Source organism: Centruroides vittatus, unplaced genomic scaffold (genome assembly GCF_030686945.1).
Source record: "Centruroides vittatus isolate TY-2023 unplaced genomic scaffold, ASM3068694v2 contig_726, whole genome shotgun sequence".
In the NCBI taxonomy this organism is placed as follows: Eukaryota; Metazoa; Arthropoda; class Arachnida; order Scorpiones; family Buthidae; genus Centruroides; species Centruroides vittatus.
Genome location: NW_027122463.1, coordinates 2538309 through 2552210, shown reverse-complemented (window position 1 = coordinate 2552210; position 13902 = coordinate 2538309). Strand labels below are relative to the sequence as shown.

Here is a 13902-nt window from a genome sequence, read left to right as displayed (position 1 = left end):
TTCCCTTTCATGATCCTGGCTTGTCCTCTTTACTTTCCCCTGGTGAATCACACACAAAGAATGTTATGGTGTCATAGTTTGCGGGTAGCCACTTGGAAGTAGGACAAAGTCGTACCCTCTTTTTGTCAGCAACAGGTTGGTGAAACCTGCCCACTTGTCAGAGGATGGCGGGTTTATGTTCTATGATTCCGCGGAGTCGGGGTTCTTTTTGTCAGGTCGAGTGGAGGAGGAGAGAGGGGTCGTCAGTAAGGCATAGGCGATAAACGAGTAAATGCCACCATTTAACAATAAAACAGAAATTATACACCAACCAAAGCCAAATAAAATCGGGCGAGAAATGGCCGTAATACTAATAATTTAATATTTTGTCTGCACGGATAGCAGAAGTTGAGGGTTTGACTCCCACTTCGGGCCGATTCTTTTCTTCCAGTAATTCTAAATTATTATTTAATTAATTCTAATTATTAAATTTATTAAAAGATGGCACCTAACGTCTACCTCTAATGCCAAATTGTCTATTAAATTACTAGTATTATAGCCATTTCTCGCCCAATTTTATTCAGCTTTGGTTGGTGTATAGCTTTACATGTATCAGGTGTAGTAAAGATGTTTGATTAAAACAGAAATTTTTTAGATAACAGACAGATGATTACAATATCTAACATTGAGAATCTATCAACTTTGTTCTCTAGCTTTCTAATACACTTGGGTGACTGAGAGAGAGTGTACGTGAATTGTTATCATACCTCTTTGATGATTCCACAGAGGTTCGATTTCGTCCCTGTTTAATTGTTCACACAAAGTTATAAAAATCACGACTGAGACACGGATCGCTCTTAGTAAAATGGTGCTTGGAGATATGGCTGTTCGACGTCACCAAGCTGGTGTTTGATGAGAGACTCCCCTGAAGGGGGGGAAGAAATGGGCTTTTATAGATTTGTCCTGGGAATCTATGTCATATGACAATTGTTATTGGAGATAAAGGTTATTGTAGCAAGTGCTGAGGTTAAAGGTATCCCCGGGACCAAAATAAAGTGATGAAATCAGATGCTAATTATAAACTTTCAAGTCTTGCAAGTATGAGAATGAGAGCCTGGATGGGTGAATGTTTACATTCAGAAAGGAGGGTTGTATGTTTTCCAGCAAAGTGTTTTTTTTTTTTGCGAATTCTTTAAGCAATAGGAGGGGGAATAATCAGAAAAAATATCTATAAAAATTCCGGATCTCACAATAGCTAGAAGCCAAGGGAAACACCTTAAGTACCCCTTAATGAAAGGTAAGGGTGGCTCCTGCTACCGTGGACAAACCGTTACAAAAAAATAAAATAAAAAAATAAAATAAACAAAATGGTGTTGTAACACCACAAAAGCTTTTATTTTATTACGGGTTGTAGAGAGAAGCATTTTCAGATTGTGAAAAAATACAGTTATGTTTCTAATCTTCATAAGTTTATAAGACAGATGTAAGTAAATAAGAGAAGGAAAGGTGTTACTGTAAAACAGAAAGGACAACTAACTCCTTAAAATTTTGTGATTAACTTTCATGGTAAACATTTAGTTACTGGACACTACATATCACTATTCTAATTGTAGCCAAGTAAATGGATCTAAAAAGTCTTCAAGCTTTGAACCAGAGTCATTGATAATTGTGATGTTCTACGTGAAAGGAACTAACACGAAGTATGATACACAAGGAACAGACTTTATTTTCATGTTCAAAAAATAAGAATTTACAGGCCCCAACTCTGATACAATTCCCAGATTTTCTTTTGTGATAATAGTATATACAATGAATTCTTTGCGTGTGGGATGTCATTATAATTAACAATTTTTATGAATCTAATATACGGTAGTATGGACTTTACAATCATAGATCAAATTCTTAGCCTAATAACTTAACCTACTTAAAACTAACTGAAGGAAATAGGTATATAGATCAAAGATGAAGAAAAGGAAGGATTCATAGGAAAGGAGTACTCAAAACCTAGACAAATCTTTCAGTATGCTGACTCGATTCCAATTCTAACGTCCTTACAGATGTGCTGCTCTGAACCTTTTATTTTTCTCAAAATATAGGATTTTCTCCGAGGAGTCTTCCACTTAAAAATCTTGCTTATGATTTTCTTATAAATCTCTTACTCTGATATTGCACTCTCCGGCTCTCATCGATGCTGAAACAACCCAGACCCTTCCTTGTACACCTCTTGCCTTCTCGGTGTCCAGCCAAAAAGTGTCTCAGCAAAATGAATTTTGTCCTCAGGGCTTCCTGCATTCTACTGTTTGTCACCCCACACCCTGGTAGAGAAGGGTTGGGTCCAAAAATTCTCAGAATATGGAAACAAAAGATGCACAAGAACAAAGGAATAGAGAGAAATAATTAACTGAAATAAGATATGAAATTAAATTTATACATAAAATATGGCATACTGCCACATAATACAAGTTATCAAACAAAGACTCTGGTGTAGTTAAACTTATTGTGAAGGTTCCTGTTTATAGACTGTCTCACTACTGAATTTTTGGATTAAATTTTTACATCCCAGAATTATTTAATATTACTAGAAATTACTAGCAAGGTTGAGGCCGACGTTTTAAACGCAAAAACTTGTACGTCGGACGTTCAGCGCTGCTTTTCTGTAAGCCTAGAAGTTTGACAATGGTGTTTGGATAATCAGTGGAATCATGCTTGACATTTCAAATGCCATTGTCAAACTTCTAGGCTTACAGAAAAGCGGCACTGAATGTGCGACATACAAGTTTTTGCGTTTAAAACTTCGGCCTCAACCTCGCTATTATTTTAATCAATTGTCATTTCTAAATTTTTAGATTTCTGGTAAGATACGAATACACCAAATGAACAAACATTTTCAATCTTTCTACCAAGATCTGTTTCAGGTTCACTATCGTTTCAAATATGGAATGTGAAGAATTCAAATGTTTTGAATACAAATTAATTTTAAACAGTATGGAATTAAAAACAAAGATTTGAATAAATGTACTAGACTTAATGTATAGACAAAAATCTCCCATGTCTGTATATTAAATAAATGTACAGACATGGGGGAGACTTTTGTCTATACATTATGTATTCAAAACATTTGAATTCTTCACATTCCATATTTGAAAACGATAGTGAACCTGAAACAGATCTTGGTAGAAAGATCGAAAACATTCGTTCATTTGGTGTACTCATATCTTACTGGAAATCTAAAGGTTTAGAAGTGATAATTATAAGTACCGGTATTTATTCTAGAAAGTTGTATTTAATCAATTGATATTCAAATTACTTAATTTTATCTGTATATTATATATGAACATTTTCTAATAAAAATACAAACTGATAACATTTGAAATATTATAAGAACTAACTTTGAATACTATATGATGCATTAAATCCTCTGGCAGTTCTATTTGAATCTGTATGAAATGATATCAATAAACCTGAAGATGGAGTTGTAACAACAATTTTTTCATTAGTACGATTTCCACATAATCGTTTCGAATTTCCAATTACTTCTGTAAGATGACCTGAAATAATAAAATAATACAGATTAATCTCTGAAATTTTAGATATTTAAATTTAAATATTTAGAATGACTTTTATTATTAATTAGATTATTTAGTACTTTTCTACATTTGAAAATTTCAAAGAGATTACAATTATAATTATTTATAATTGTAATAGAATCTTTACAATTATAACTTAATTTATAATTAAGTTATTTATAAAAGAATACATTTTGTAATTATTACTAAAATATATGTAATTAATGTTAACAGTTAAAGCTAAATAACTTAATCTATTAAACTATTTAATATTTATATTCTTTTTAAATATATTTTTTAGATTTTTTTAATCTTTATATCACATTTACTCATTTATAGATTTTATAAACAAATATAAAATAATATATAGTTGAACATAATCCAAAAGAAATTTCTATTATTATTTTGCATTGATGTAAATACTATAAAATATTTGTTTTGTGACTGTAATATTTAAAATTTTATGTAATCACATTAATAATTGGCTATCAGAAAATGTTTCACTTCTATATTAGCTAACAGATTTCAAAAGTAGTTGGATACAGAAAATTTAGCATCTAAATATCAGTTTGCATATAAGAAAAACAAAAGTACTAAAATGACTATATATGTTTTGTTATTAATTCAATTACATCTGATTAACAAACACACAAAACTTTATGTTGCACTTGTTGATATAATGAAGGCATTTGACTCACTTCAAGTTCATACACTGGTTAGTAGTCTTAACCTAAAAAGATCTGGAAGGAAATTTTAAACTTCAATTTTAAAGTTGTTTTCTAAATATAAACTCAGTATAGTTCATGGTAATCAAATATTTTCAGAATTTATAATAATTTGTGGTATCCCTCAAGATAGGCTTATTATAATAGTTTTTTCTCAAACTGGGACAATTTTGAGAAAATACTCACAATAGAAAATAAAGTCTACTAGGATAAGCACCTATGATTGAAAAGGCTAAACAAAGAAGGTGTTAACAAAAACAATGAGTTGAAAGCAATTTTTAATAACTCAACTAAACATATCTTATTATTAAGAGGTTATTAATATTTATCACAAGTGTAAACTCTCTTTAAAAATTCTTTGTCACTTAACATTGGTACATTTAAAACATAGGCCCACCAGTGGCCAAGCAGTCTTTGTACCCTGAACATTGGGATCGCGCTTCGGTCAGATGGGCTGGAGTTTTCTGAGTTTTCTCCACGTCTGCAATGCCTAAGTAGGGGCCAGTTTTCCTTAAAAGACCTCCCGAAAGGCTCCCCCTAGGCAGATCGCCCAAGTGTTGCATGCTATTACTTAACGAACAATGTAAAATAAAACACTATATTTGAGAAAGTTCCTATTGCTTGCTTTATGTTTTGCACATTTCAAGTGATTTTTATTGTTTGAACGCCCACCATGAGTTAGTGAAAATTCTGAAAAGCACAGTTCATATTTTACTTCATTAATATGATCACAAACTTTATTCAATTATCAGTAAACAAACGGTTTCTTTTTAAATTTTACAGATTAAATTAATTTAATGTACAGCACAAAATAATCGCAAATGCCGACTAGCAATTTAAACTTGAGTAAAATATGACATACGCAGCAATGACGTGGCCAGTGTAAGTTTCAGTATTGCCAACTCTAATTGAAACAAAATATCTAAAAAAATAAAATAAAAATATCTGGATCTCATAGGCTACATGCTATTATAAATTCTGTGAAAAAATAAAACATCTAAATTCATTAGGCCATATGCTATAAATTTTGGGGAAAATATCTAGACAACATTAAAAGTACTTAGATCTAGATACAAAATATTTAGATTGGCAACAGTGAGTGTAATTGTCAAATCACCATTTTATTCGAGGCTGCTCTATTTTTATTTCTTGCATATTCAGCACTTTTAAAATTTTACCAAATAACCAGGACAAAATGACAAACTGGCTGAGACGCTGGGACAACATTGTCAAACCGGGACAATCTTGGTCAAAATGGGACGTCTGGTAAGCCTATCTCAGAATGATCCATTGTTTCCTTATTTATTCTACTTTTATATGGTAGATATTGATAATTTGTTTCTAGATGAAACAGATGGAATTCAAATATATGATAAAACATATCACTGTCTACTTTATGGCTGTATGCCATATTTTTGTATAAATTTAATTTTATATTCTATATCTTTTAATCCTATTCCTCTTTCCAATTTCTTAGTTCTATTGTTTTCAAACTTTCAAGAAATCCTGACTCACCCCTTTCCCTACCAGGGTGTAGGAAGCAAATAATAAGCTACAGCAAGGCTGGAGGGCAAAACCTGAATTCAAGTCAACATTCTTTAGATGGACATGGAGAGAGAAAGACGTGTACCAGCAAGGCTTGATAGTTTGGAGATCAATGAGTGCTGGTGAGGAGAGCCTTAGAGCAAAATTAAAGGATGCAGGACAAAATTAAGTAGCTGGACCTGGAGGTAAATTCCTCAGAGAAGTTACAATTTTGGAGAGAAAAGGGAGAAAAGAACTTACGAGTAACTTGGAAGTTGGAACGAGGATTCACATCGAGATAGTCACAGAGAAATTGGGTACCTTGTCTTATCAATCCTTCTTACTTTCCCTTCTATCTACCTACCTTCTAATTAGTTTAAGTTAGGTTAAGAATCATGCAGGACCGTTAGGTAAGTCTTATTGTATTAATATTATCGGGTTGGTAATTGTGACAAAATCAATTCCGTGAATCACTGTTGTATTGTTAGCAGAGGACTTCAGAAGTGAACAAAGAACGGGAATCTGTAAATAATCTATTTTATCACAAAATTAAATTTGTTTTAATTGGATATCACGCTTCAGTGTAATTCCTTTTGTGGTGAACCTCTTGCAACTTCATGCGGATGATCTTGATATACTTGCTCCAACAAAAATAGCATTACAACAGAAAATTAATTTTTTATCCCATTACTCACCACTACTGTAAATTCCTGCTTTGTTTCCTAATTATAAGTTAATTAAAAGATATTTTGCATTATTTTTTAATAAATTAGTTTTGTCAATATTGACTATAGCACCATCTATGAACTTTTAGTACCACTATCTGTTTATATTTTACTATTACTTCATGATGAGATCAAAACATGATTCTAATCATCCAATTCATTACTTAATGCTGATTGATGGCTTTCTTAACAAATTTACCAATTAAAAGAAGAATAAACTTGAACATATGACTGTTGGTAGGTTAATAGTTTTATAACAGCCAATAAAATTGCCATGAGGCAAGCTGACACTATCCTCACTGTTAATGCAAAACTCTACAAGTTGAATTTGATCAGTCTTAGGAATGCTAAATTGCCACCTTGAGTCCTGGATGCAAAATTGAAAGCCATTAAAAGAGAAGACTGATTGAAGGTGCTTCATGATACCAGACAATAGGTAAATGCAAATCACTTATAAATGGCCCTGAAAACACTTGCTGTACAGATGGTTTTTGTATAGAATGCACTCATTGTATTTTAATTGAATAAATCCATCAATGTCAACAGGTTCCTGCTGGTTACTAAATTTAATTAAAATTAATAATTACACGTATTTATGAACTGTTCAAATTTTGTAAATTAAGTGTAAATATTAATAAATACAATTTATTGTTTTTATTGTACGACTTGTAGTGCTCCGTCATTAATTTGTATATGTACATTTTTTTTTACCTTTATTTTTCTCGCGTGTATCGGGATCAGCCTTGTGCTGGATTCCTACATTTGTCGCGTTATTTTTGTGTAAAACTTTCCGTTGCCGTGTACCTCCATCTTCGGCTAACACTCGTTGGTCTGGGGTTGGTTGCGGCAACCTCACGTGACTGGCCAAAAGCCCCGGATGGCGGGAAGATATAAAAAGGAGTGTCGAACATGCAGGAGCACTTTTTGTTTCTTGGGACTTCGCCAGGGTCAGAGTGAAAGCACGCCAGCGGACTGATACAGGAGTGAGTAAGCTTGGACAATGGAGGTAAGCAAGGAAGGATGGATAGTAGCTGGACTGATGTCTTGGGAAAATCCGTGTGCATCCACAAGGAGAGTCTACCCATAGCGTAATCAAGGTTGCTGAGAGAATTACGATAAGGGGGATAACCCATAAGAGTGTGTAGTACGCCGTGCCTGTTGTGAGGTTCTTGTTCTGATCGAACAACATTCAACGAAATTTGGTCCATCCAGCATGTACGCATCATTGTTACATACTGTATATATACTGTTAGAATAAGCGGGTTTTTTTTATTTATTTTGTAATTAGTATACTAGTGATTTTGACTGTTATACAATTTTCTTTTTATATACATAAAGTTTAATATTTTCTTCTTAGTATTTGAGTGTTATTTCTTGTACGGCCCTTGCATTCCCTCACCAATTGTGAGACCGTTCTTTACCGGTACCATACTCACCACAGACTAAACTTCCAAAAAATAATTTATTATTGTTATTAAAATTACTTTGTCTAATTTTATTCAGAATGCTGTAACCTTTTAACAAGGTTTCTTCATGTGTTTTGCTTGTTTTAATATTTTAATTTTGTAAAGTTTAATTATTTTGGTTTATTGTATTTTTTATTAGACTGAAAAATAAGCAATATCTTAATTGCAAGTATTTATTAAAAAATTAAATCTTAGTCTATTGAAATATTGAAATCTTAGTCAGGATTGTAAAAACAGTAGTATCATAAATAAAGTCTTGGTGTCATTTCTTGTTAACCTATGACCTAGTAATTGTCAATGAGATGAATCTATTAACTAGTTTAGTAACATATGCAGTCATAAATATGAATCAACAATAACTCGTAATTAGAATTCAAGATCAGCATATAACCCACCCCATCACATAATCAGCACAAATCTGCTAGAAAAAATACCACTATAAACTTTTGAGATGTAGATTCCTTCCCTGTGTGGAAGTTAATCTACAATTTTTAATCTTACAACTCTCTCTAATACAGTCTGTCTTTCTAACATCACCCCAATTAACACTTGGATGGCAATCCTCTTGTTTTAACAGCTGTAAAGGTCAGTTAGCATAATGCCAATTTAACACAGTTGGAAATGTTTGTTTTTTAAAAATTTATGCTGAAAATTGGTTTCATTCACTTTGTTTATTAAGTAACCCAGTTTTGAGTAGTTGATTATATAATCAGTACCCCTTTCAAATTATCTTTCAAACACCTAACACGGGTTATGCACCTAAAATTACAGTAATATCAAATATTTATTTAAATAAAAACATTTCTAAAAGTAAACATACCATCTTGAATAACAACAAAATCATTAATACAACTTGAATTTGGATTAATATCAATATCAAGAATATCAAATTTAACTGCTAACGTTTTAGCAACATTTCCTTCATTTCGGAGTCGCCAAATGCATTCCACATTATTGTTGTAAGTTCCATTTTCAAAACCTGGTGAAGAAAATACACCTGATGGAGGGCGTAGTTTACCTCCACATTCTGTAAAATTAAAATAATATAAGATTAACAAAAATATTGAGAAATTAATTGGAATCTGATCTATTCTAAAGTAATCATTTCATATTTTTATCCATTTTTAATATATAAAAACAAACCAATGCCAGAATTTTAAAAAATCATTTTTTAATTTGATTAAATTATAGAACAAAAAATAATATTCTGATTATTTCATTGGTTGGATTCATTTATACAGTAAAACTTCTCTAACTCAAACATCTGTAATGCAAATATTTCTTTAACTCAAAGAAAATGAGGCATTCAGTACGTTTCAATGGAATGGCATATAGATTTAATGTCTCCAACTTGAATTTCCTAATTCGAATTTTTTCCAAGTAAAAGTTTTTCATGGTTCCGACACCATTTTCTGTTACTTTCAACTTCCCTGACTCAAATTTTAATATTTATTTTATTCAAAGTGATCCCAATTATAAGTTTTCCATGAAATTTTCAGACAATTAGTTGTTTCTACTGTCCAACACCCGCTTGAAAACAATATTCCACTCCAAAGCAAGACGTCCTCTCACTTTATCTCAACAAGATATACCCGCAAAACTGTTCAATTCCATTAGTTACATTGATCATTTTGGTGAAAGGCATTACACAGGCTATTTAAAAAAAAAATTCTGTTAAAGATTCTTCATATGATGCAAGATAAGTAAAAACACAAATCTATTCAGAATTGGCATTTTTTACTCTATTGTTCTCTAACTTGAATTGTCTGTAACTCGAAGTTTTTTCCTGTTCCTTCAAGCTTTGAATTATAGAAGTTTTACTGTATTTATACATATATCATGTTATTGAATACATTAAGCAAAAATATAAGTATTTTCAAATATGAAAGAATTACTAATTTTTTTATTTTATTTTTAATTTCAGTTCAAAATTCTTAAATATCTTGAAATATTTTGTGGGATCCTGGAGTTAAGAATGGTTCATATTAAAAAAAAATATATATATATATATTTTTTCATAAATTTAAAGTAATAATTTAGTTAATATTTGGGAACATCTGGTAAAACGGAAAAGAAAGATAAAAATTTATCAATCTATGCATCTTGCTTTGAATACCTCTGATTCAGCGGATGCATAGTTCTTGTTAAATGGAAATTTACCAACAGTATGACTGTATCAGGAGCAAACCCAACTGGCTATACAAGAGGGGGACAGTACTTTCACTTGGGGCTGCAGCTGTTTGTAGTCATCCTAACAACCCTGCCAATGCCAGTCCTGCCAAGTCTCTGATCCAGACAAGACATAATTCTTAGTAGAAGAAAAGCTTGCTCCCAGATAATAAGCGCTTTCTCTCTCTTTAGGCTGCTGTAACTTAGGTGTTAGCCCATATATACCTTTGATAGAAGTTCGATCTTAGTTTATTATATGGTTGAAGTATGTATCTGCAAGTCTATGTATATACCTTGTATGTTTAACCCTTATATATATCATCCAAATAAATAGAGTAGTTTAGTTTATTAGTGGATTTGCCAACTTCTATTCTTGCAAATCAACACGACCCCTCTGCCACTTGATTTAACCCTCCAATTAGAACTGAAATGTCTTCAGTCAGACATTTAAGTGAAGATTAAACTAACCGTGAGTTAGGACATGAGCATTATTTATTCTAACTGGTATCAAGAATCCTGATAAGACAAGAGATCTGATCCCTCAAGCTTCCTATATCTTAACTACAGCCATTCTAGACAGTGGGTGGAGTCTCACAGACCCTGATCTCACATTTTAGTGGAGAGGAACATAAATATACTAAAAGTTTATTATGATAACTGTTAAATATATAAGTAGTTAGTATGATACTGTTGAAAAACTGTCAGTTTAATACAACAGATGCTAAACAGTAGGCTTTTAAGAACATGAAAAATTTCAATTAAAATATTCTAATTTAAAATCATTGCAATTAAAAAGTTTCTGTAATAAATAATAATCTGCTGAAACAGTACTAATTATAATTTTCCAGTTTATAATAGGAGAATTTTGGTAAATTATTATTATCTGGATTCAATGTTAACTAGATTGACACTGAATTCTACAGTATTATAATTGCAACTTAAATAGAAAAATTGACTAATAAATAATGTGTACATTCGCTAATATATTATATAATTTAGTAAATATCCACTGTATTCAATTCACAAAAACTGTATTATAAATGACTTAATTGACCAGATAATAAAATATGCATCTCTTTATTAATACAACTAAACACTTGTACATCCAGATGGCTCCCTTGAGCTACAACATGGCTGTTTGTTTTCACCACACCCTTTTTAACTCTTTCAACTCTCAATTTGTATTGCCACCTTGGCACATACACAATTACATTTAGTGTTTATTTAAATTATCAACATATATTAAAAAACCTTCATATGCAGCAAAAAGCAATTTAATCACTAACATTTTCAGTCATTTCAATAACCTTTTTCAGGTTACATAAAATAAATCAAACAGTAAAAATAATATAATGTAAATATTTAAAACAAAGAATGCCAAAGATTTCAAATTAAAATTAACAACAACATACAAAGTATAAAATTAAATATAAACAAGACGAATATATTTAAAAATAATATAAACAGGATAAAATAAATAAAACTGTATGAAAAATAAATATATTATAATAAGAATACATGATAAAAACAGGCTAAAATACACAAATAAAAATAAAAAAAAAAATAATGCAGAAAAGGTAAGGATCAAATGTCAGTGCATGCTGATAAAATTGCCTTCCTTATTACACACTATAACTCATTCCAAGGTTCACCAACAGATTGTTTTATCAATTGATAATAACTAATTGATATTAGTTATATGAAATTGTCCAAAAAAACTTATTTTTTAAATGGCATCATTTCATGTCATTTGGTCATTTTAAATGATTTCATCAATAGATAATGATTGATATAATCTCACACCATTTGGTCTTGGAACACCTCTTGTCTCCCTTGAAACCTCTCGGAAAAGTCTCTTGTCCTTCCAATTCGGCGATTACTTCAATCTCCCTTTTTCGTATTGTTCATGTTGATTGGCTCCACGTCCTTCCTTTCTCTCTTCTCGATTGGTCCCTCGCTTGTTTCCAAGCGAAAAACGACCCCTGTTCGAGTCACGAGAAAGAACCACCTCGACAAATCTACTTGACACCCTCCGTTTACTCAGGTTGGAAAGAATTGATGGAACTTTGAAACTTGCGCTCATATTTTCCCCATTGTTGTCTAATCTGAGAGATTTTTGAAATTTAATGCTTCGATGTGATGTTTCCTTTTCATAATTAACTTTTCCCTTTTTCCTAATTTTAATGATCTAAATTTCGTATACGAGCGACTTGTCAAAGGTCCATCTATACTGGAGGACATTCGTCTACAATCATTACTCATTACAATTATTGCGTTTTATTTTACATTAGGCCTTTTTGTCTTTCGACATCTTTCTCCTTTTTTTTTCATGCGTCGCGGTTTCAAATGACTAACGCGTCAAATCCGATCTTTGATCGGTTTTTGTCCCTTTTAACAATGGACGATTTTCTACATTCGTTTTAACAATCTTCTAATATAAATAATTAATGTTAACTCGTTTTTGGGACTTCACAGGGCTCCCCGCCATTTAAAAATGTGGCTTCGAGGCTAGCGACATTTTTCCTGGCGGCTCTAGAAGCTGTCAGTCCACGCTTCCGTCTTTTCGGAAGTGACATAACATCAACAATGGTCTACAGTTTTGTTGTTCTTTCGCACGTGTCTGATCTCACGTTACATTGAAATCGGGTGTGTGTGTGCGCGTGTGTTTTTTTTAACATCTCATTCTCATTTGATCGTACAAAATTTCAATTGATTGATGAGTTCGTGTAACATCTCTTGACTTCTGTCAAGGTACGGATTATTTTGACAACATAAAATTTTTTTTTTCATTTGGCGTTCGAGCAATCCATATCAATCCCTATGGTTCCAATTTTCTTTCAGAAGGCCGAAAAGGGGTTTGTCTGGTCGGTCTGTCACTCAGAAAATAAGTTTCTTTGCTACTTCCGGGACACGTGGACGTGTTGACTTCATGTCCGATGGTCACGTGTCTTCCGAGGTGCATTTCTTTTTTTTTCTTTGGAAGTTTCCGGTTTCCAACAGAATCTCGTCAAGTACTTTGGAGCGACTGTTCTCCATTTTGTACTAGACAAGGAATGAAAGGATGTCTGCAAGGACGGTGGGTGTCTAACAACCTGGTCATCCTCTGCAGGCAGCGCTTTTTCCGGGTGAATACGTGACAGTTTCTGCTATCGGTTTCCGATGCAGATTACCGCAAATCAAGGTCACGTAGTCCTGAGGGGACATTTTCCTCGATTCTGTTGAATGTTTGACTCTGGGTGGTTGATTTTGATGACGACTTCGACATCTCCGAATATCGTCATGTTTCGTTGAGTCCACTCATTCGACTGTTACAATTCCTTGTGACAGACCTGATTGTCTCGCGCGCGTTTAAAATAGGAGGATCAATTTTCCTCACAGTTGGACTATATGAATCGCTCAATCCATGAGGGATTTTGCTTGATTGTTTTTCGCGACAATGTTTTTCCTGCTGAAGTTTTGTTTCAGATTCGGTTTCAATTTTTTCGGTTTTGATCCACGTGTGTGAATCTTGATTTCACATCTCATTCTTTCCAACAAAACATAATTCCTTTTCTCGACAAAGGTACAAAATTCAAAATTTCGTTGGCGACACATATCAACAAGAACGAGTAAATTTTTACAGTCTTTTCTCCATTATCTATCAAAAAGGTTCACATTACTAAAGTTCCGTTTACGCGACAATTTGTCTAAATGCGCACGCGTTTTTACATTGGACCTCACTCCATCTGGACGATGATATCCTCTCTTT

General features: G+C 32.4%; 1 protein-coding gene across 1 annotated transcript in view; it reads right to left on the bottom strand.

The window, feature by feature from the left end:
- LOC136980838 (cubilin-like) overlaps nucleotides 1-13902 on the bottom strand; it is a 292841-nt gene that overhangs the window by 55464 nt on the left and 223475 nt on the right. Inside the window, 2 exon segments of the mRNA XM_067277042.1 lie at nucleotides 3369-3527; nucleotides 8806-9012. Coding sequence (XP_067133143.1) covers nucleotides 3369-3527; nucleotides 8806-9012 — 366 coding nt within the window.